Genomic DNA, 24,888 nt, shown 5'->3' with positions numbered 1-24,888 from the left:
CTGAGCCGGGCAACTCTTCATAAGGACAGCATTCCTGGCTCCAGCTGCTGACTCCTCTAGGAAAACTGAAAAATGTTGTAAGCTGTACAAGCATTTTGTTTATACCAAGGATGGGCCAGCATTGTCCAAATTTAGATTTGATTTAGGCTCTGATTCAGGGACAAGGTCAAGTCAGCATAAGGCTTTTAAGTTCAGATTTGGTGGTGATGCTATCTCACCAGCTGTTCTCATGAGATTTCACCAGCATCAGGACGACAAAACAGGCCCTTCCTGGGTTTGGATAAAAACCGGAGCCAAAGGGCTCGGACCAAAAGATTAGATTCCAAACCATCTAAGAATCAAAGGAGGTCTGATTCAGGGGTTTACCCTGGGCCTGTTTCTCGTTTCTACATCCTGTCTTGCTCTCAATTTATCCTTTAGTAATTTACAGACATTTATATGACAGCAAGGTCTTTACTCCTTCAGACTCCATCCACTCCTGCGCATTACCCATTTGAAGACATAATTTACTCTTTGTGACACTAGCAGGTGGAGATGAGGATTAGGTCACAGAGGATATTAAATGAGCTAAATTCTTTGTGGGAGTCAGATTATACAAGCCCAGGAGACCACACTCAACTCTCATCCATAGATCTGGACCCTGCAGCTCAGCTGAGGAGTTGATTGGTGACAGAGCACGATGGGAAACCTGTCATGCTTCGTCTCATGATTTATCTGTCCTTTGGTCAGAGACTCTCAGTTTGACAGCCGATCTCTAAATTCATGCAATAACATATTTTGAAAAAAGAAAAGTTTGGATTGGCTTCTTTATCAGCCCAAATTGCCTCACTCTAATTCAGAGAGATCCATGCTCTGATTTCAGGTACACCCATCTAAATCTGGAGTCTCTCTGCTGACTTCAGTGAAGTTACTTCCAGTTCACACCAGGGCTAAGAAGATCAGAACTGGCAACATTTAATACTAATGAACAAGGCTGGAGTCCTGTTTTGGAAGCTTAAAAAACAGCCTCTGAAACTCCATCCTTGTTCTTGTTTTAAAATAGGCTTGTCTGTCACCGAAAAACAGAATGCACAAGTGAAACTTGCTACATATTTTAACTTGATTCAGTCAGTGAGCTCCCTAGCTGGGATATTTTAGGGCATGTTAAGAGTTCAGGAGTAGATTTTTATGAGCTAGGAGTTTGGATCGCCAGTACAGGTCACATAGCTGTACACACATGTGCCTTCAAAAACAAGCTCACCCACAGCACTGAGGAAGAATCAGGATAGGCACAGATACATCAAAAGAAAGAAAAAAATAACTAACCTCCCCTCGTGTTGTCCTGACTGCAGCCCCTCACCAGACACTAATAACAAGCCCCCACCTCACTTTTCAAAGCTTGCTTCTTTCTTTCTTTCTTTCTTTCTTTCTTTCTTTTTAGAGAGGAAAAACTCATTTTTCCTCTCTCAGTGGCTGCTTTTCATTAGGGAGGCTCCTTAGCAATCCCTAGGGAAGCAGCCTATGAGTTTTTAACTGTGGTGCAGGGCATAATTATCTCGTTAAGGCAGGAGAGCTGGGTTTTTCCCAAGAGAAGTGACCTTGATCTGAGGCTGAGGGAGGCAGTGGGGGCTATGCAGAGATTTTGAGGAGGGTGTGTGTATATTGTATATATGGAAGGGGGGGGTTACATTGATGTGCGTGTGAGCTTGATTTTATGAGGTCCCTTATGCCAAACCATGGGTCAGATCTTTCTCCGGTGGAATCCGTACATGTGAAAAAGCCCTTCCCTGTCGAAGCTCTGCTGAAAACATTCACTTACACGTGTTGATAGAAGCACTTAACTTTCTCAGGCACAGGAGAGGGGAAAAATGCGTGCGGGGTAAGAGGGAAAGCGAAGTGGTTTCTCTCTCTTTTAAAAAAAATCTCTGCAGCAGAAAAGAGGGGGCAGACAAGTGGGGGGGGGACAGTGGGGGCTGTTCGCGTCAGTTTCAAAGAAGGGGCGTTGTGTGGACACGTTTCGCTGAGCCACTCCAGAGCGAAGGGGAGAGGAAAGTTTTGGGTGTTTCTTTTTTTTTTTTTTTCCTCTCCCCCAGACGTCAGCACAAGGCGGACCGGCGCTCGGGCCGGGAGAGGGAGAGCGAGGGGCTGGCTGCCTGGGGCAGGGTGGCTGCCTGGCCGCTCGGGGCACGGGGGCGCGGGGCGGGCTGGGGGGCGCCGGAGCGAGCCATGGACAGCGCGGCAGCCTTCGGCGTGGACAAGCAGTTCGGCCCCAGCCCCGGGCGGATCCCGGAGCCGCCTGACAACCCGCAGGGCAGGAAAAACTTCAGTGTCAGCCACCTCCTGGACCTGGAGGAAGTGGCGGCCGGCATGAACGGGCGCAAGGAGCCCGGCGCGGAGGCGAGGGACGGCGCCAAGGGGCTGCAGGAGCCGTCCGGCGGCAGCAGCGGCAGCGAGGCGGCCCCCCAGGACAGTGAGTAGCGCCGGCCGGGGGGGGGTCACTGCTGGGGCAGGGAGCGGAGCCCCCAGAAATAGCTGGGGGGCAGGATCACTGCTGAGGCAGGGAGCGGAGCCCCCAGAAATAGCTGGGGGGGGCAGGATCACTGCTGGGGCAGGGAGGGGAACCCCCAGAAATAGCCGGGGGGGGTGAGACCGGTATAATGGGGGGCAGAATCTGAGCATCCCTTAGAGGCACCAGCTGAGCAGCAGCTGGGATGGGACACAACTGAGAAGGGAGGGGACAGTGCTACTTAGTGCCAGGGGGCACCCCAGGCCTGGCGGATCCGAGCCCCAGCACCCCTGGCCCTGGCCGTTCCGAGCCCCGGCACCTCTGGCGGTTTCGAGCCCCGGCACCTCTGGGCTTGGCGGTTCTGAGCCCCGGCACCTCTGGGCTTGGCGGTTCCGAGCCCCAGCACCCCTGGGCTTGGCACATCAGTTATGAATGTCAAAATACTGCTTGAGCCCCGGCACCTCTTTCACTACAAATTAAGCACTGAGTGGAGGGCATCAATCCAGGGTATCAACAGTGACTGAACCAAGCTTCTGAGCACCTGATTTCATAGGGTCAGACCCTGAGTGTCAGCTGGGATGGGACGCAGGCCCCCAGCCCTGGTTTTAACTTATTTCTCCAGGTAATTTTGAAACTTACGTGATTGGACTCAGCCAAGACATTTGTGCTGTGGGTGGGGATAAGAATGGGACACCTTCCCCTTCCCCCTACACACTCCTAAATGGGTGGCTGGCATCTCTATACTGATTGTGGATGAGACAGAGCCACTGGTTGCCCTTTACAAACTGTGACAGAAAGAGAGTTGTTGGTGGGCCACCGGCACCAAATAAAGGCCAGATCAAGCCTGGCTCCAGTGGGCATAGACATGTGAGACTGGGCTGGTGGCTGGTTGGAGCCGCAGGTCTGAGGGCTGGGAGAAGAGCACGGGAGACATAAAAGTGCCTGGGAGTGAGTAAGGGGCAGAGGAAGAGCATCATCCATGGTCAGGGAGAGCTCTGTTGATGCACACAGGGTTTGGGCAGCATGATTTGCTGGTTCTATTTGGGAGTTCCATTAACAGGCCTGTGGACAGACCTTGTGGTCTGAATACTCTGACTTTAAATGCACCAGCGCAGCAAAGGGACTATTCGATTGAAAGAAACTCAATTCATTCAGGCAGGAAATGCTACAGGCCAAATACTCCCCTGACCAAGATGTTAAAAAATAACTAGGAATTTTGAGTGCCTCAGTTTTGAGGTCCCTAACCCAAGGCATCTGAATGTCGCCCAATTTTCAGAGAGCGAGGGCTCAGCGTTTCTGACAGTCAGGCTGCGTTTAGGTGTCTTGAGCTGGATATCCAAAAATCACTAGTGACTCTTGACAATCTGGACCATTATTTTATTTTCCAGAACAGATAATACCAAACAATTCTGGCTAGAGCATGTGCCCATATTTATTTAAAAAATAAAATTAAACCAGCACGTCTTTGATTTTTAAAGGGCTAGATTTTGCCCCTCTTCACTCAGATTAAGCAGTCCCTTGCTCCACAAATCATAGCAATGAGATCCATTGGACCATTCACACAGCAGGGCACTGCTCAGAGTAAGTCAGAGGGGCAGAATCCGGCCTCTGGTTTAAAATTAACTGAGTGCTGTGTGAGGTTTGCAAGCAAGCTTCTAAAGTCACGAAGGTAGAATAATATATTGATATTTTGCTGGGTCTGCTGCAATAATATCACGGGTCCAAACCAAACACAGCAAACTTCAAAAAGCCAGAAGTATTTTTTAATGCCATAAACACTCAAGTTTGGTTCCTAGCTGTCCAATAACCTGGGTAACCCAAAAAGATCAATTATTTGATCTCTCTTTGGAAAATTCACAATAGGTCTCTACCCATCCTAAATTTATGGATCAAAAATTACGCCTTGCCCCTCTTTTTTTTTTTAAGTAAGGAAAATAATTTGGCTTAGGTTTTTAATCTGAGCTTCAATAGGCACTTTTTCCTCTCCGCCGAAGGCAAACTGAGACGTAGGCATCCCAGCTCCTTCTAAACTCATAAAGAAAATGAAAAGAGACCCCTTGAAAAAGTGGAGCAGAGCACTTGTAAACACCCGTAAGAAGCACACTCCAAAGAGCCAATGCGCTAAAACGAAGGCAGAACGAGCATTTTTCTTGTTTTCAGTCTGGTAGCGGCGTCTTGTCGAGTGACTAGCATCTATCTGAATGCAACAGAGAAGCCGCTTAATCTCATTCCTTATCATTAGAGACTCCATGTACGGTCTCTTTTTCACAGCATCATTCTTGCCAGGAAGTTGGGCTAGCTATTGCATCTAGAAAATGACTAATACGTTCGCCAGTCGATGCAAAAGCACTGGAAAGATTCTTGGGGGGTGGCAGGATATTGGTTTATTGCCCTCCCAGGAAAAAAATATTAGCACATTTTTTTTTAAAGTTCTTCCTACTGATTTCTAGTAAATTTTGAGAGAGAAGCTGGAAAGCAAATCAGCTACAGTTCTGCGCGGATCTCTCTGAAAAAGGAAAGACCAAAACCACGCAGGTTTCTCTCCGTCTCTCTCTTATTTTTGTGGCTGGTCTTATCTGTTATTGTTACCAAATCAGAGAGGGGGAAAGACACTCTTTTTCAGAAGGAGCATATGCACACACACCATCTGCAACAGAAAACCTCCAGCATTTAAATTCACAAATCACAGAGAATGGACACAACTTTTGAATATAGACTCTGATACTTCTTGATTTTGTATTGTGTTTAAGATACCAACATAATCGGTGCCTTAGAAGTATGATAGATAGATAGATGCCAAAGGAAAGAAAATACAGTGATTATGGGAAAGCCAACCAAGTCAATTTCCTTTGGAACACACATTACAAAGCTTTTTCAAAGCACATTTTTTCCGATGAGTCGAGATTAAAATACTGTGGGAAGCTCCTTTCGCAAAGAAACGTCATCTGCTTTCCAGCAAAACAAAGTAGCAATCGCAAAGTTTCTAAGCAATGCAGTATACAGAATGCAATTCTGGTTATAGTGAACCTCTGCAGAATGAGGAGGGAAAATACTATCAAATCACTTCCTGCAAGATTACTTTGCAGGAAAAAAATATTGATCAAATAATAATCCCGTTTTCCCCACCAAATTACACTGGGTTTCATCAATAAAATATTTGATACATGGGAAAATAAACACAATTTTAAAAGAAGCAAATTACTAAATCACAATAAGTGGAACCCATCCATGTGGTGTTTCTATCCAAAATGGGTAGAACATTACAGTCCTCTACGTCAGTATTCCCCGACTCTAAACAATGCCCAAGAGACATGGGTTGAGAATTACGGCTAAATCCCGAAAAACCCTTTTGGAAACAGCCCTTATGGGAGTGGACGACAGTGGAACTACTCATGTGAGTAAGGGCTTGCTGAAGGGATCCCTTCGTTATCATAATCTTAAACGCTACCCATGTGATGATAACATATAGTGTCCTCAATGGATTGCAGAGCAAAAGGAAAAGGGATGCTGGGGAAAATACGTACACAGACAAACTTTGCTGTATTGTAACACACATCCCTAAATAGGTATTTGACTGGAAGGCTGGAAAATGCCCGTTTTGTAAGGATTAATAGCTGTCTAAGCCCACCGGGCTAGTTTAAATGACACTAGCCATTTCTACCAATGAGACAGACGGCAACATTTTCACAAGCATCTAAATGACTTAGGAGCCTTAAGTCCCATTGATTTTTCACTGAGACTTAGGTATCACGGTGACTTTTAAGAGGATCTTAAATCACTTAGGCAGATTTGCCAAAAAAAAAAATTACCCGGAAACACTGAGATTCCTCATTCCACAGCTCAAGACTGGGAGAACTCAGGCAATGTTATCAGTTTGTCAGATAACGACAGTCTCTACAGCTCATTAATTAAACCTTTCCACCGTGGCACACTGAGCTCAGCAGCAGTGCGTCTGATTCGAGCAGAGCACATTGGGTTTATTTTTTAAAACTATTATTACTTCCTCTTCCTTTTTTTTGTGGGGGGGAGGGATCAGCTTTTTTGATGTATAAACATGTTCACAGCAACTCTGTTGCTGTCAGCACGATACTCTGGAGGGTTCCTCTAGGAAGTACGGCACCGGCGAGCATCAAGGCTGATGTAACTGATTGTTAGAGAAAACAGAGGGCCCTTCAAAGCCTTTTCAAAGTCGCTGCATGTAGGGAAGGGAATTACTGGGAAGTGATGGTCCCAGACCAGCACCGGGGGAGCTGCAAGTTAAAAGTGCCCCTGTAGTGAACCATCCCATGCAGCAGATGGAGAGACCCCGAGCACCTCCACCTAACTCCACCCTGCACTTCTGTCCATCAGAGACCTGCTGGTTCAACCAGCGTCCCCTCTGTAGTGTAACATACCTGAGAGGTCAGAGGCAGGCTGCCATGCGAGGCCACTCCCAGGCATGCCTCTTAACTGGGACTGATTGCAAAGCCGCCCGTTTTATTTTGGACCCCATCAGTTCCTCATGGTCCTGCACGAAAGCAAGGGCCCAATCCTGCAGCCCTTACTTGGGCAAGATGACCTGACGCGTGCAAGTTGTCCCGCTGAAGTCCCAGCGACAGCTCTACTCGCTCGTGTGTGACAGGGCTGCAGGATTAAGCCTTTCGATAGGAGGAAAAGTTATGTGCACGTTAAAGGAGTGAATACCTCCTCACTTCCAGCGGCCTCCTTTGCTGGTTTTCATCCTGCCATGGAGTTCATTCTGGGTCTGTGTTGCACATGGGAAGCCAGGGAAAGCCGAGAGCAATAGACTTGTTCGATGGCCGCCACAGTCAGGCCTCTGTGATCCCATTCCTAGCCAACTTCTTTATAATATTCCCTGGGTCCTCAGCCTTTTAAACAGGAAGCCCGCTCCTAAAGCATCCAGACACCTTTGTGAAGCTAGGCCAGAAGGAACCTTTGTGATTATCTAGCCTGACCTGCCATAAAACACAGGCCAGAGAACTTTCCCAAAATAATTCCTAGAGCAGATCCTTTAGAAACACGCACGGCTAGGATGCTCTGGGGTTTTACAGGAGAAAGAGAGAAAAATGTGCCTCCATAGCTCCAAATAAATATAAAATAATAGCAACAAATAAAAAATTAGCAGAGGAGTGGTTAGCAGGGACTGAGCTGAAGTCCTGCACTTAACAATCTTTCTGTCGCTTTCCTGAAATTGCAGATTCATACATCCTCAGCTGGCATAAATCGAAGTAGCTCCATTGAGCTATGCTGAGTTACATGAGTTTGTTATTTGGCCCAGATTGTTCCTTTATTGCCAAGGAACCATTTCCTAGAGTCCTTACTCCAGTTTTGCTCACATCTTACTTAGGGAAACTGACGTTTTACGGGAGCGGGAGCTCACCGGAGTGGGAACAGAGGAAAGATCTTAGGAGATGACCCTTAAAAAAGAAAGATTTACAAACAGAAGACAACATTGCAAAGAGGCAGCCACAAAAAAAGCCGTGTCTTGGTCCCCCTAAGTCAAACTTTGAAGTATGAATTAGGAGTATTAAAATAAATCAAGCACATGCAGAAATTAGAAGTTTGGGCCACATCCCCAGCTGAGGTCATTTGGCCTGACTGGAGCTAGGCAGATGGACACCAGCAAAGGGTTTGGATGCTTCATTATTAATCCACGGTAAACTACAGCAAATAAATAATATCAATGCTGAAATTTTCTCCCCACTGGACAGATAACCACTGCCACTGAAATAAACCTACATAGAAAAGGGAATAATTAAACTTCCCTGCCATGTAGAATTATTTTATCCTTTCCAATTTCCCCCCCCCGCATGTTAAAAAAAAAATCTAAATCCCAAGTTTTTGTTTCTTAATGAGCATAAGACAATTTTTTTTTAAAAAAAAGCAAATAAATTTCCCCCTTGAATGTAAAATGTGTAATTCTTCTCCCGATCTGATTACAAGAAACGGAGAGGGAGGGTTTGATTTCAGCAGCTATAAATCAGTCGCAGGCTCTCGCAGATTGAGAGCACCACAGAAGGTTTTATTCGGATCCTGTGAGACGCCAGTGATTAGTTCCCATCCCAACTTCCACCGCACCATCCTGTTTGCCTGGTGTATAACATGGGTGGGTGTGGTGGGAGAGCTAATGGGAAACTGCAAAGAGATATACAGAAATAAATCAGGATCTCTTAGGGGGCTTCGTTTGGGGAGACAGCGTAGGGGGATTTGGGTAAGACGGACTAGTTCCTCCCTGAGCTGAGGGGCATCTGTAATCAATTAGTGCCATGGGGGAGTGAGCTGGATTTCCAAGTTTAATGTTGCCCCTTTTTGTGACTTGCTTGGAAACTCTGTGGCTAATGAACCCATGTAATGTTACATTTCCTGTGTGCTCATATCAGAAAACTAAAGAGGACCAGAGAGTCAGAAAAGCCTTTTTAACCAACCGGCCAGTGCAGGACAGAAACAAAAGTCACTTTTCCAGCTGTCAACTGCCTTTGTTTCTTCTGATCAGGATCTCACCATTGAACCTAAGGGATCCCTAAGCCCCTTAAGGGCTCACTAACATCTAAGTAAAGCTTATAATGGGAAAACTCTCTCCACTGATATGCTCAGACGTTCCCCATTAATGTGTGTGATAGGATGTTCATTCAGTGCAATTCTATAAGCAGCAGACACTTGCCAGAGCAGGAATGTAAAGGGTTAACCATGGATTTTACCCCTCCAGTCTGTCCCATCTTATCTCCAGGGGAGCCAAGAGCAGCATAAGGAACATGTGGGTAGCGTAGAACGTAGAAGCGCTTTGCAAAGAGAAAGCTAGAAAAACCAATCCGAGATAGCGCGTACTCCCACCAATCCACCTCGTGCGAGTGTCCGCACAGGAGGAAAGCAGAAGGATTTATCGACCACACAGGGAGGGGAATGAAACTGTTGAACTGGGGGAAAGGGAAGATGAAGAATGGCCGGCTCCTTTGAAAATCTCAGGCACGCTCTCTTAATCTTGGAAAGTCCTGGCTGGTTAACACAGGCCCCATTTAGCCGCATCTGGCTTTCTGATGGGCTGGGGCTAAGAGCACTGCAATAGCTGGTACCTAGTACTTATTAATCAGAGGACTGGTTGCTGTTGTTTTTCACAGCTTACAATTCATGGGGGAGGAGCGGGTGTTGGAATCTGGTGTTCACCAAAGTCCTGCTCTCCTCCCCAATTTTACAGGTGGGCTGATAGACCAAGGCACGCAGTGGCCCAGGCCGGATTCAAACCCAGGATAACCCTGGCTTTCAACCCTGCTGTTAGCACTAGATCATACATCCCTGTTTCCGTACTTGGGGCCAGAGGCTGCTATGAGAGCGATGCCGCATGCCTTTGGTAGTGGCCTGATGGTGGCTATGGGGCTCAGATTTTGCAAGCCGCGGCAGCAGTCTGCTTGCCAGAATCTTGTTCTGCAGCCTCAACGTGTTGTTAACATTCGTAGGTCGCCCAAAGTGGGGTGTTGCGGAGAAGGGGATGAATAGAGGGGAAAGCGAAGAGACCAAAACTGTTGCCCCCATAAAGTACTGAGGAAAATGAAGCTACAATAGACCCCTCCCATGCATCACTGGCACCCCATAGGTTCTTTCAATGGAGACGTGGAAATACAAGGAGCGTAGGATAGACAGAGGGAGCTGTATAAACACAGGGAGCATAAGAATTGCCAGATCAGATCAGACCAGTGGCCCATCTACTCAGTGTCCTGTTCCCCACAATGGCCAGTACAAGATACTTTAGAGGAAGGGGCAATAAACCCCGATGAGGGCAGTTCTGGGATAAACTGCCCATAAGGAAAGTTTCTTCTTAATTCTTATCCCCGTCAGTTACTGGTTGGTTCACACCCTGCCTAGTGTAGCTGGGGCTGTTCTCATTATCCATGTAAAAGTCTAATCCTTTTTATAATCCTTCTGCGTTCTCAGGCCCAATGAAATCTTGTGGCAATAAGTTCCACAGGCTAACCAGGTAAAAAAAAACATTACTTGGTGTCGGGTTTGAATGTGTTGCCTTTCAGCATCTTCATCTGTCCCTTGCTCATGTAAATCACAGGCGGGTGACAGGGAACACCTAAGTATCTTCTCTGTACCTGTCATTACTCTGAAGACTTCCCTCAGGTCTCCTCTTCTTCATCCCCCCAAAATGGCCTCATTCCTTTCGCTCTCTTGTCAGTTGGAAATCCCTCTGGGGCTCTGGTCCTTTTCATCCCCCTTCTCTTACTGCTGTGTCCTTTTTGAGGTGGGGTGGCCAGAACAGAACGCAGTATTCCAAATGAGGCTGCGCCATTGATTTCTGCAATGACATTGGAATATTTTGTGCATTATTTTGCATCCCATTCCTTGTTCAAGCTAACGTTTTGTTTGCTTTGCGGATTGCTGTTGTGCCCGGAGCAGAGATTTGCACAAAATGGCCCGCAGGTCTTTTCGTTGAATGGCTCCACGCTGCAGTCCTGACTTTCATGCACTGTCTAGCCCAAGTCAGTGGGTGAAATCCTGACCGTATTGAAGCCAGTGGCAAAACTTCTATTGACTTCACCAGGGCCAGGATTTCGCCCAGTGTTGACATCAGGGATACAGGATCACAGGGTCCAGATCCGCATTCCTTGTTTGTCCAATGGATTCAATGAGCCCACAATTTTATCACGTATACAACTGCTATTTTAGGGTCCTGACCTTTCCCCTGTAGTTAAGGGGTTTGCTGCTATTGATTTCAGCAAGATTAGGATCAGGGCCTTAAAGTTTCCGTGTTAACACACAAGTTACTTGTAATATCGGCCTTCCTATTTACTTACATGGCATTTCCACCTGAGCATTTGGAATGACAGGAATCATCTAAGCACAAGCAGAATTTCAGCATCTCTTCCAAACCAAAGCAGCACTTCCAAAGGAATATTGCCTTAAAAAAAGAAGACAGGTGGGGTAGGAGGAGTTGTAAATTTTTGCTTTCTAATATTTGGCAGATTGTATTTGTAGCATTTGCTAGCCTAAAATTCTTTCCCAAATGCCAGACATTGAACCTTCCCAGTTAAGCACAAGTGGCTTGGGGAAGAGACCAGCATTTTGTTTTGTTTGTACGTACAGCACCTAGCACAGTGGGGTTCTGGGCCCATGCCAGGGCTCCTGCCTGCTACTACTGCACAAATAAATACCAATAGTGCCCTGACAGTGCTTTGCAAATGGTAATTAAAACACGTAAGCGTCATACCCCACCCTGCCAAATTAACCAAAACCTAGGCCCTGATTCAGCAAGCTTCTTAAGCAACTGCCTAACTTTAATCGTGTGAATAGACTGACTTCAATTAAACTACTCATGTGCTTAAACTGAAGCATGTGCTTAAGTGCCTTGTTGATTCAGGGCCATAAAGAGTAGCAGCAAGCTCCACATCTGGGGCTAATGATGCGTGGGCTGCAGACCACATGTAGGGGGCATGCCAATTTCCTCAATCCACTCATAAACCTCATCCACCAATGTGGGTCTCTGTGTTGGGAGAGAAGCACACGCTGGCTGGGATCTGCAGAGCAAGGATTCCTCTCTCCCTAGCCCTCCCCTGTGCTGTACAGAACAGCACCCATGTAGATCTGAGAGATGGCAACGTTTGGTCCAGAGGGACTAATTCTGATCTCTGCAACACTGGCATCAATCTGGAGCAACGCCATTGATGTCGGTGGAGTTACTTCAGGTTTACACCTGATTTACAAAGAGCAGAATTTGAGCCTTAGTTTCCTGAACTGATGATATTGTCATAAAGTGTGTTTCCTAACTAATTCCCATTGCACTTACTTTAGCACCACATGTCCAAACTGCTAACTGGGGTCTGATCCTGCAAACGCTTACTGCCAGGCATAGTCCTTACTAGCACGAGTTATCCTCTTGAAGTCAGTGAGTCTCCATGCAGGAGTAAGCATCATGCTCTGTAAGTGTCTGCAGGATTGGGCCCTAATGTTTTCTAATGGTTGGACCACAGGTCTGGGATCAGGCCTCCTGGTTTCTATTGCTGGTTCTCCCACTGATTCACTATGTGACCTCTGGCAAATAATGTCACCTCTCCCTACCTCAGTGTCTCTATCAGTAAAATGGGGATAAATGATATTTATGCATCTCGGGAAAGCATTTGAACTTCTCTGAGGAAAGGCACCATGGAAGTGAAGTCTTTCAGCCATACCTGACTATTTAGGTAATTGGGTGATGGAAAAGTTGGGAGCTAAAACTCACTAATCAGAAGCTGAACATAAAGAGGAGGAGGGGGAAATGATCCAACCATGTAAGTGTCAAGGCCCTTTAAACTGAGGATTGGCCTCTTGAGCCATGTCTAAACTCAGAATCCAAATACAGACCAGGTGAACCTACTAGCATGTCCTCCCTTTGCAACCAGACTCACCCTCACTGCACATCTGGGATGCTTTCCCTTATGGAGAGGAGACAGTGTGATGACAGGAGAAGGTTCGCATGATAACCTTATCTTTTATTGTCATCCTAAACTGAAACAGGCACTCGACATGATGTCTCATTTCTTTTTATGGCCGTCTTCTGCTAGATGTAGTTTTGATGGCTGACGTCACAGACTGTGGCAACAAGTTTATTAACATTAAAAGTAAAATGAAATAATCTCCCTGAGTATTTCCATGAAGGAGCTGAGGCCCAGAGTCCAACACCCTTGCGGCCCCTCCAGGACATGAGGTCTCTGGAATGGAATCATTCAGTGGGTCCCAATGGTGGCAATGCCATTCTCACCATGTGTCCTGAACACGAACACATTGAACGAAGACCTGCATCATGTCTCCATGACAACTCTTTCCCTCCACCCCCTTATACATACAGAAAGGCCACAGCTGTGAGGAAGCAGGGAGGCCCAATGCCCAGAATGGCTATGGTGACTTCCAGTACCCTAAGTTCTATTCCTCACTCTGCTACCCATCCCCTTTGTGATTTTGGGCAAGTAGCTTCCCCTCTCTGGATCCCTGTTTTCCTCCCATCCATAAAGAGATATTCCCTACCTTATCTGCTGCTGTGAGGATTAACAGCACTTAGAGATCCTTGCCAGAGAGACACAAAGGGTTATTCCTTTGGCCAGGAGAAAGCCCTATGCAGGCATTGCCCCTCTTCCTTGTTCTTGGAATATCACGACTACACCTCCCACAGCGAGCACAGCAAATTCATCTTCATCCTTGGCCACACGCCCCCTTCATTCTCCAGCAATGGCATCCCAAAGCCACCACCACAGATGGTCATGTAATGACAATGTCTTCTCCTCCAAGTGGCTCTTGGCAAACAGCCATCACCATCTCTTGCTTCTCATCTGCATGGCCATCACCACTCCCCTCTTCACATGTAGCATTTGCTTTATGGGTAATTTGCTTTCTTCCTTGCTAGAACACAGGTACGGCAAGCCAGTTCAGTTTCCAACTACTACCAAAAGTATCCATCTATTTTTTGATGTTCAGCTGGGCACATGAATACACATTGTGCAGTACTTATTAAATGGGACATTTAACTAGATCAAAAATTACAATGCAAAATGATTGAATACAACAAAATCAAAGGAAGAAATGCCAAGTGAATTGGCAAGGAGGTCTTTTCTCTACCAGAGCGATGCAATAATCTCATATAAAACCTTACACAGAACTTTTGAGGTCTTGAAAGCTTGTTCACCTCCTTTCATTAGACTAACAAATAACGTCTAATGCAAAACATCTGTTAACAACAGCCTTTAATGTTCTCAAGATGATAAAGCAGAAGGATAATTTTAGCCAGCAGGCCTTGACTGATGCCTTTTCAAACAGTACAGTTACTTTTGGTGTTTCTTGGGGATGGAGAGGAAATTGTGAACCTCAGAGTTGGTTTGGTTGGTTGGTTTCTCACTGGCTAAAGCTACAAACCTCTGGGAATGATCTGTTTCATCAGGGTTCCTAGAGAAATTTCTGTAAGTTGAGCTGTTCCATTGCAAGGGTTTGCTGCACCAAAGTTAAATGTGGTCACCCAGGAGAAACATTTGCCCTCTGCAGGATTTTCAAAGGCACCTGGAGGTCCCAGCTCCCAGGAAAAAAAAGAGACGATTCATACAGCATGGCTAGAGAAAGCCTTCTCAAATAGGACTAGTCTATGTGCAACCCCCAGTTCATGGGAGAGCCCAGTGGTTTACTGAGACTATTTCATCCCCCTCATAGTCTTGGACACCAGAATGGATTGATTTCAAGCCAGGTCCTTCTTCATTTACTAAGTTTGTCATTATTATTATTTATATTACCATAGTGCTTTGGAACAGTAGTCCTGGAGCAGGACCCCATTGTGCTAGTTCTGGCTTCTGCCCCAAATGATAAGAGTTAGACATCGGAATGGGAAGGTTTGCTCTTGTTGTATGTAAAGCAGCTGTAAATGAAGAAAGGAACAGAGACACATACAAGATGGCAGCTGGGACCAGTGATGCTAGAGTGATTTTTTAAATGTAAATTAGTGTGAATATAAACAACAACCAGGACAATAAGAACAATAATATTTCACAAAGCTATATGTAGACACAGTATATGGGGTCTTTAACCAGTCTAAATAAACCTCTTCTAAAGCTAAGAGACCGATTAGACCCCCTCATTGACACAAGTCTGCTTCTGGGCAGGACTTAGCCTTTAAAGGAGAACGTCCTCTGTTACATTCAAGACACACACACATACAGTTAAATAAAAACAGAAATACTCTTGCTGGGAGGTTGTAACATAACATTATTTCTGATAATTCACTGTGTTAACACACAAGAACCCAAAACAGAGAGAGACAAAGCAGGCTGCTCCCTAAAAGAGAGTGACACAATTCACCCCACCTTACTGTAGGATAGCTGCCTCTAGACTAATTGGGATCTCTTGCTTTCCTACAAAGCCCCCTAGCCCACAAGTAGGAACGGCAACCCCTTTACCAATTAAAGTGACAACCTACAATTCCAACAGAGGTTTAAAATCCCATCTTCCATTTTGAATGCTTTTCTCCAAACAAGCCCATCTCCTGGTGCAGGAAAATAAATAATCTTAAACCAATGAGAGAAGGTGGGGAGCAGGGAAAGAAAGCATAGACAAAGGAAAGAATAAGGAGATAAGTGGTGGAGCAGAAATCATGTCCTCTGCCTGAAATTAAAAAGGAAAGTAGAAGAAACAACACACTTTATTCCTTGGAGTTTCTGGGTCAAGGGCATTTCAGGCCTTTCCCCTGTCCCAACTGGAGAACCAAGAAGTGACACTGATGACAAACAGGAAGTGAAACCAACCAGTCTCAAGCAAAGCGCAAGTAGTAAACAGCAAAAAGGAGGCAAAATACAGTGATGGAGATGGTCAGAAAATTGGTGGGGGAGGAGGACCCCATGGAAAAATTATATTTTTCATCAAAAAACTGAAAATCCTTCAGGTTTTTGGTTTATTGAAAAAAAGTGAATTTTTTCCCCACAGAAAATAGACGCTTTTCATGAAAAAAATATATTTTAGTCAAAAATTCAATTTATCATCACAAAAGGTTAGTGGAAAGTTTTTGACTAGCTGTATACATTGGGTTTTTAAAACTTTTCAGATGTAGTGAGATGAAGGTGCTGCAAACAGCACAGATAAGAGGAAATAAGTTAGAATTGGTCAAAAATGGTAGAGAGAAAATGTCAAAATAATGTTCACTTTGTGGGTTTTGAAAAACAATTTATTTATTTGAAATTTGTCACAAAAATTTTGGTTCAGATCATTTCCTAGTTTTTTGGGGCTCAGCCCCCCCTTTATTTTCCTTGCCCCCTTTTTCTCTTCTTTTCCCCTTTTGCCACTGAAAAAACCGGTGGGGGGGAAATTAAAAACATTTGGAGGGGGATTCACTGAAAATATTTTTCACCAAGGTTTCTGGTTTGGGGGGAAAAAAGGCAATTTTCAATGGGGAAAAAATGGAGAACATTTCAAGCAGTTCTAAAATATATAAATAGGGTTGGTTTTTATCCTGACAGTGCCCCTTTAATGAGGAGGTTACTGTGCCGAATGGTGAGTTGCATTCTGAGTTTGGGGATTCAATGGTTTTTTGTCAGATCTTTCCAGGCTTGCAGTTTCCCACGGCTCTCCACGGGCTGCTACATGAGTTTTTAAATGAATTATTAGTATTACTATTGACTAACCACAGAGGGCTTCATTTTAAGTTTCTATAGAGGCAGAGAGGACACGTGTATAACCTGGCTGTCTGTGTCTGTGGCTAGTTTTGTAATCTTTGTCAGATGATGGAATGGTATTTTGGTGGACACATGGATGATGGATTAGCTCCCTCCCTCCATCAAGGTCTGTCCCTTCAGAACCTGCCTTGGAAGTTCTGATGAAAAGGACGTTGGATAGAGCAAGATTGAAGTTTTGTATTTATCATTCCCAGGGTCATTTTTAGTTTCTATTTTGATTCGGCTAATTCAGTTTCTCTCTCTCCTGTTGACCCCTTCTCCTCTCAGTTCACCTCTTGCACAGGACAAGGCAAAGTGGGAAGATGTCATGATTCATTCTCCCCAACCTGATTTCCAGAGTGCAGCTCTCTATCCCAATCATGTACAAACATGCTGGTGTCAACCAAAGGCAAAGAATCACAAGTCCAGCAGTTCCACCTGCCACTGAATTCTCCTACTATGGGATCAGAAAATCCAGGTTTCCTCTGAATGGGCCGAACCAAAACCTATCGGGTGATAAATCCCTAACCTCACCCCAGGATGACCCAGCCACCCACCAAAGGAATCACAGTCACTCTCAAAACAACAGATGGTGCGAGCTCCCATCTAGGGCCAAATTCTTGCACAGAGCACACAGCCCAAGTAAAAGAGAAGTGCACATGGCGATGCACATATCATGGCTAAGGGGTGGAATCCCCATCTCCAAGCTCAACAGCTGGCGTGGAGTCGCTCTGCTGTCACTCCTGCAGGGTGGAGGAGAGGATGGAGCCTGCTTCTGATCCCTCTCCCACCAACCAAAGTTTGGGTCGATGTGCCAGTCACAGCCCCCTTTGCACTCCTCTCTATGGCAGTCTGGTGCTCAACAGCGCAGAGCTGGGGATTGTGAGCAGGCCTGGTGAGCAGTGGAGTTGGGTCTGTACGTACTATGCACGTACTGGCCTGAAATCCTGAGTAGAAGCTAGGGGAACAGCGGGCACAGCTAGACAATGGACCTTTGGGGCAAGAGTCACAAAGCTACTGAGGGAATAAGGGATTGGGAACTGGAGGTGAAATCCTGGTTCCATTTAAATGAATGGCAAAACCACCACCCTAGGTGTCTAAATCCCATCGGCAGCATTGAAAAAAATCTCACCCTCAATGTCCAGTCTCAATGGGCTCTTGACTCTCCAGCCAGGCAATGGATCCTTAGCTCACTATTAATCCAAGGGCCTAATAAAATGAATTTCCTAGTTGTAGTGGCCTGGCTGGGCCAGCAGGCAGCTGAGAAACCCTCTCCCGCACCCTTTCCAATTGCCTTTTGATCACAGGTTTCATAATGCTCAGAATTAAATCTAATTTATTTCTCATAATTTAACAAGCAAGCCCTTCCAATGAGGGGGGAAGTGGCCGGCTTTCCCTTCCACAACGGGATAAAAATCTACTAAGATGCAGGGGGAGAAGGAAGTTCGGTCTCACAGTTAGAGCAGGGAAGCGGGAGGCAGGATTCCTGGGCTGAATTCCCAACTCAACAACTGACTATTCGCTATGGGCCCAATCCACTTAAGGCAATGGAAAGACACCCAATGGGCTGTAGATCGGAACCCGTGTCAGCTTGGGTCAGTTCACTTACCCTAGACATGTGCCTCTGTTTCCCCATGGGTGAAATGAGGCTACTCATACCTGTGGCACTTACTGTGTAGGGCTGATGTGAAGCTCAATCAACATCTGTACAGCCCTTTGAGCTGCTCAGATGGATAATGCTATCGAAATGCTTCCCCTGTTTCAACTGTCTCAGTCACAGGAGGAATCACAAAGCATAGTTACTATCCAGGCGTCCCTTTGGCAGAGGTCCGGCACTGGGCTCTCTACCACTGGTCACCATCCTTCGCTACCCCACTCAAGTCCAAGCCCATCTTTTCAGCAGTCCCTTTATTTTCCATGGCACATGCTGCATCCATGCAGCTGCTATGAAATTACATGGCAAAGGCAGTCTAAATACCCAGGGATTGAGGAGGGTTTTTACCATATTTGAAGTTAACAAGGAATTCAGTTCTGAGATTAATTGTTGTGTCACCTACAATATTTAGATCCCGAGAGAGAAGGTTTTGTGTTTAGAGCAGCAAAATGATTACAGATCTACCCTGGGGATAGCCTGGCCAGGAGTTACAATACGGTCCCGGAGTGTAGACATTGGTTGGTCCATAAACCAAAGTGATGCAAATCTAAGGGCAATACTAACCATTCCAATGCTTCCATGTAAACATTATACACGGTTTCTATTTGATGCCGGCAAATACAAGGACAGCTCTTGCCCCCATTTACACTTGGGCAATCTTTCTCTAGACTAGGGCAGTATTTGGCCCCCAAGGTTGAATAAAAGGGACATCCGACAGGAGAGCAGAGCAGAACGTGCTCAGGGGGTAGAGGCTGCAGATTCCAGGCAGAAGCAGTGCTGGCCTCACTAACAAACATGGCACCTAGATGTACAGTGTGAGTGCATCAGACACATGCAAATTAGAAATTAAACCTGTACCAACCTTTGTTGCCCTTGCAGGTGATCTCTGCAGAGAGGCCCAGGAATAAACAGGGCAGGGAACCTAAGCTCCTATCTCAGTCCTAGGGAGGATTCCTCTAGGTCAGGCTTAAGATAAGAAGATGGGGTGGGGAAATCTGTCTGAATGCTGTAGAGAGGAAGGCTGGCCCCATGATTAAGTGTCTGGAGTGGGACTCAGGAGACCTGGGTTCAGCTCCTGGCTTTGCCACAGACGCCATGTGTGACCCTTGGCAAGTGACTCCAGTCACTAGAAAGTGCCTCGGCCAATCTGTGTTTGTATTCCTGCAGCCCTCCCTCCACTTGGAGCTCCTCCCAACAGCCCCCTGAGCTAAGGAACTGCTACCCCCATTGTACAGATGGGGAACTGGGGCCCAGAGAAACAAAGGCCCAGATCACCAAAGGCATTTAGGCGCCTAACTCCTATTGAAATTAGTGGAAGTTAGGAATCTAAATATCTTTGAGGATCTGGGCCTACGTGACTTCCCCAAGGTCACAGAGGAAATCTGCAGTTGAGGCAGGGATTGAACAGAGATCTCTTGAGGGCCAGTTGTGTACCCTGTCTCCCAGGCCATCCTTTCTACTGCAGCTGCCCAATGGGGATAATAATGCTCCCATTCTCCTGCGCTCAGTCTTGTCTATTTCAACTGTAAACTCTCCAGGGTGTGGATTGTCTCCTACCATGTGCCTGTACAGCACCTAGCACAGGGAGGCCCAGATGTTGAGTATGTCCATAAAACAAATAAGTCATAATCATTATCTGCAGTCTGAGGCTGTCAGTCCAGGCCTTTTCAACAGCACTGCCACCCCTAAAAAACAGACATGAATGAAAGTTTAGTTTTGATGTAGTGCTTGCGTTTTGTGAGGAAATGCGAACGGATAGCCATGCTGAGTTGTGACAGCTCAAACCCAACCGTGAGAGAATCTAGGGGCGAGTGGTGCCGCTGGAAAAATCTGCAAGAGCTGCCTCTACTGCCCTGCCACAGTGTGAGTTTTTCCAACCACAAAAAGCAGTTTGAGCAAGGTTAGGAGTCCATTCCCCATCGAGCCAATGGGGTTTGCCAATGCACCTCCCGGACAGAGTTAAAAATCCCCATCTGGTTGCAACACTTGTACTTCATTAGCCAGTTATTACAGCTTTTTGTGCTGACACTGGGAAAAGAATACGATTCATCAGGCACCTTAAATCTTCCAGCCCCATGGCACAGAGACTGTGTATATAGCATACAGATCGCTGTAACTGGCAGGGAAGGATTAAAGGTAGAATCCAAGGGAATCCTCAGTTGCAGAGGGCCCATTGCAGCAGTGCAGCCGTGAGCAATCGGTGGCAATGCACACAGCTGACTGCTGCTGACACAGGCCCCAAATAGGAAGAGACACACCCTGGGCCAAAGGTGCCTCTCACATGACTCCAACTTGAATGGCATCAGCAGCACATGCTGCCAACAGAGTGTGTGTGTGTCGGGGGAAGAGGAAGATTATTGTGGGGAGAGGCCAATATCTGAGAGGTTCTGGTGCCGGTCCCTGCTCTTGACTTAGCCCCAAAAGCTGGAGATGGAAGAGACCAAGTTAATCTACAGGCTGTAGTTTTCCCCCCAAGGAGAGACTATATCAGCGATATGCATTATATTTATCAGCACAATAAGTGTGAAAATGGACAGACTGTTGTATTGTAACCTATATAGTGTTCTCAGGGAGCCAGGATTCTTCAGACTTATAGGGTCAACTAGTCAACTATCCAGTCTCCAGCAGTAGCCAGCACTAGATGCTAAGAGGGAAAGTGTAAGAAACCGTGCAGTGGGCAAGCGTAACACAGCTCTGTGTATGCCGCGCGTGGCGCTCCTTGCAGGACCAGGGCCTAAAAGGAGACAAAGTCGTTGCGTTAAAGAACTTAGGCCCCGATGGATCTACAAAGGTACTTCAGCGCCGACTTCCATTGAACTCGCTGGATGTTAGGTGCCCAAATACTTTTGAGGATCCAGGTCTTCCAGTTTAAACCGATGGGCATGGATGGGGAATGAGATGCCGAGAAGGACAGCGAGTGAGCGGTGATATACATTATGGGATTGGTTAGTTCTGTGATTTTATATTTTGGCAGCCTGTATCTTGGTGGGGGAACTAGAGGTTCGGAGCCTGGTGGAAGAAGCATGCTTCAAAGGTTCTACAAGTTATTTTTAAACATCGTAAAAATACACTCTTGTGAAATTAGCTTAGAAAAATAAGCAGAGGACCCTGACATTCTGTCTGTACGGGGAGCACTTGCTGTGGATCTCAGATCTAACCTCAACAAAACTGATTTATTTGTACAAGTTAGCAAGGGCCCTCCTAACATCAGGAGCTCTGCAGCACAGGTCATGTCAGACTCCAGAATAAACACACACCATACATGATCTCCCAGGTGTGGGGAGGAAAAACAACATCCTCGTCTTCAAAAGCCGGAATGGGCCTTCCCACAAGTTACTTGCTCTTCTTCTTTGTGCATATAAACGTCACCTCAGACCCGCGTATGCTCTCAAGTGCACGGAACACAGTCAAGGCAAATGAGTTTTAAGCAAGTTCAGGCACTCAGACGCTATGATGAGCAGCCCCGGTGCTACCCAGAACCAAGGTAGTACAGGGAACATTTGCCCCCTGCTACCTCCCCCCCAAATAATCTGCGAAGGGCTGCAAATTACTGTCAAAAAGCATACATACAACATATGTACAAAGTTATCCAGTGCTAAGCAGCGGAAGTGACAAAGACAAAATATTGACAGCAGCCAAAGTTTACTTTTTCTAAATCTTAAAATCGAAGCTTTTCCAGGGGTCTCACTGGCCCCTGGACTCCTGGAAGGCTGGTTGTTTTTAAACAGCATCATCCAGGAGCCCCAAAATGCCCACTTGTCCCTCCGCCCAATAATAGGACCCTAGAATCGGCCCTGATGTTGGGTATGGTGTAAGATCCTAGACAGAATAGAATAGGTTAAAGCTTATACTAAGGCTTTGCCTACCCTTGATTTTGTTGCACCCCTGTAACTACATTGATCTAGTGTAGATGTGCTGCGCCAGTGGGTCTTACACCTTAAGCGGTGAAAAGCCATGCTGGTGCCTGGGACAGCATCCACCAGGTAGTGCATGCACAGCCAGCGTGTGCCGCCGTGCAGCTTGTCTATGTTTACTACGCACTAACTGGTGTGCAATGCATAAGCCACAGTAATAGCATTCTTACAGACAACGGTGTCCTGTTTCGGTCTGTAGATTGCGGACACACAACAGGGCCTTGGTACTCACTAGCATGGTCCTTTGCTTCGTTACTGAGCTGTGTGCTTTCTGGGATTTTTCTCATTGTACGTGGTGGGATACACAGTGAAAGCCAGGGGAATTCTAGGACTTAGAGTCAAACTCCAAAAGTCCATGCAACTAGACTAGTGCAAAAAATTAACCCAGCATAGACAAGACTAACATCACCCAGCTGCAGCACTTTGGACTCTAAAAACAGGGCATGATGCTCCTACATGTTCTGCCCAATACTGAGACATTAAAGGGGGAATTAATGATGGAGCAACCTCCAAGAAATTGCACTGGCTTGAACCACATATATTATATACGTAATGCAATCTCAGTTCCCCAAATGACCTGACGGAGAATAGCTAGACATGTGGATAATTGAGGTTTCAGACAATTGAGGGCATTTGCAATGTCATTAATCTTTTTTTTGTGGTTGAACATACGATCCGGTGTCATATAACAAGATGTTCCAGATCATAGATGTTGGAGTTTATGTTATCCATCTCCCCTTTTCTCTCCCAAACATGGCATCAGTTGGAGACCCCTTGGCACAGGATCTCATGTCTGAACTGATTCCTTCTGGAACCATTATAACTATCAAGCTTCAGACAACCTTTCAAGGATCACTATAATATTTTTAGGTCTGACCCCCTTTTGTTTTGCACGGAGGGAAGAGAAACAAATGCCAGAAATGGTATGAGGCATTAGAAGGGAATCTTCTCCAACGTCCATTGAGAACTGTGAACCAGGAGCATGTGTTAGATCAGTCTAGTTTGTTTCAGTCATTGTAAGGCCGCTGCAGCCAGTGCTGGTGGTTAAAACATGCGTTAAGGGTCCATAACAATACTGAGGGCCATACGATACCCCTTCACAGGAATAAGCCTTGAAGGAGCCAAAATCCGCTGGCAAAAAATACACGAATAATAAGCACTGAGAACATGGCACTGAAGCCATGTGCAAAGCAGTTGGATGCAAACTTCATGGAGTAGTGGGAAAAACAAGTGCAGAGCCAAAATCCATGTTGGAAAACAGGTTTAGGATTGTGTTCAATCTCACTTGCCTCTTGCTGGCACAGAGGTAGGACATTGTAAGTCAGTGCTATCCTCACTGGATGGAGGTGGCTCCTGGATGCCTCTTTAGTAGCCATTGAGATGCATTGCTGTATGATTGCAAGTTATTTCTGGTAACTCTCAACCCTTTTTACCCATTAATTCACATTCTTTTATACAGATGGCATGCTGCATAACTTCCTTTAACAACAGCAGCACTTCTCTCAGGTTTTCGAGGCATTGGGCAAACATCAATCAATCAGTATTTACTAAGATCTGCCAATTAATCAAGCTTGTCTTTTGCCTCTTGGCACCTCCTCTCCCCCAAAACCTTTCAGAGAAACTAATGAGTTGTGGTGCCTGTGAGCTAATTTTCAGCAGCGGGTAAAAATCCAACTCCATCCGAGTCAAAAGATTATAGGGAAAGCCTCCTCTCCCTCCCCCCAGAGCGTTCCACATTGCAGTATTCCCACCCCAAGGTTCAGCTGCATAGAATTGTTTGAGACTTGGGTGGGCATCACCCCAGGAAGTGTAACTTCCCCCCACAAGCATGATACAGCCACATCCCTAGCATACTCTCTATCCTCCCATTCACGCTGTGCCTCACTGGGGGAGCAGAGAACCCCAAACCAATATTGTAAAAAGCAACGTGAAGATGCACAACAACCTTTCCAGCATATGTTCCCGGAGCCAGAGTAGGCCATTTCTGCCTTTGCTTACAGACCAATGCAACTCCACTGAATTCATAGCATTCTTTCTTTATATACCAAATGGGCCTGATCCACATTATGCAACAATGAAAAGCAATGTGTCATTAAATGCTAACCATTTTAAACTCAAAGAGATGGGGAGTTGCCTCCCATGGGTACCCATCACGCACAACACCTCCGCAGAGAGATGGAGCTCTCCTTGAGCAAATATTAAGGCAAGCAGAGCAGACAAGTCCTACATGTTCTATGTCTCATCCAAAAGACTCCGATGCAGTTTGCTGCATACTTAATTTAGCTGAGCCAGCCCTGCAGGGACCCAGTTCACAGTTCCAAGGAGTCCAGGATGTTCTAAAACAGCAGTGGCATAGACCACTGGATGAGACAGTGTGGTCTACTGGTTAGAACAGAGGGCTGGGAGCCCGGAGAGGGAAGGTTCTTTTCTCACTGACTGGGGCAATTCGCTTAGGATTTCTCTATGCAAAGTTGCATCCCTTTAACTTAAATCGGTTTTAAAAATATTTAATTAAACTGGTGCAAACCTCTGTGTGGACACACTTAGATCAGCTTAAAACTGGGTACATTGGTTTTCTTTGTGCCTGGAAATGTCCTGGTGCAAACTAAACCAATGTAAGCCAGGTTTAAATCCATTGAAGAGTGTCCCATCAGCAAAGCTGCACTGGTTTAATTGGATTTT

General features: G+C 46.0%; 1 protein-coding gene across 1 annotated transcript in view; it reads left to right on the top strand.

Moving 5' to 3' along the window:
• The first annotated feature begins 1,847 nt into the window (after nt 1-1,847).
• PRRX2 (paired related homeobox 2) overlaps nt 1,848-24,888 on the top strand; it is a 73,255-nt gene continuing 50,214 nt past the window's right edge. The window contains exons 1-2 of the mRNA XM_050927083.1: nt 1,848-1,858; nt 2,073-2,449. Coding sequence (XP_050783040.1) covers nt 1,848-1,858; nt 2,073-2,449 — 388 coding nt within the window. The remainder of the gene's footprint in view (nt 1,859-2,072; nt 2,450-24,888) is intronic.

This window comes from Gopherus flavomarginatus, chromosome 17 (genome assembly GCF_025201925.1).
Source record: "Gopherus flavomarginatus isolate rGopFla2 chromosome 17, rGopFla2.mat.asm, whole genome shotgun sequence".
NCBI classification, from domain to species: domain Eukaryota; kingdom Metazoa; phylum Chordata; order Testudines; family Testudinidae; genus Gopherus; species Gopherus flavomarginatus.
Note: the sequence above shows the minus strand (reverse complement) of the source record. Positions and strands in the feature narration are given on the sequence as shown.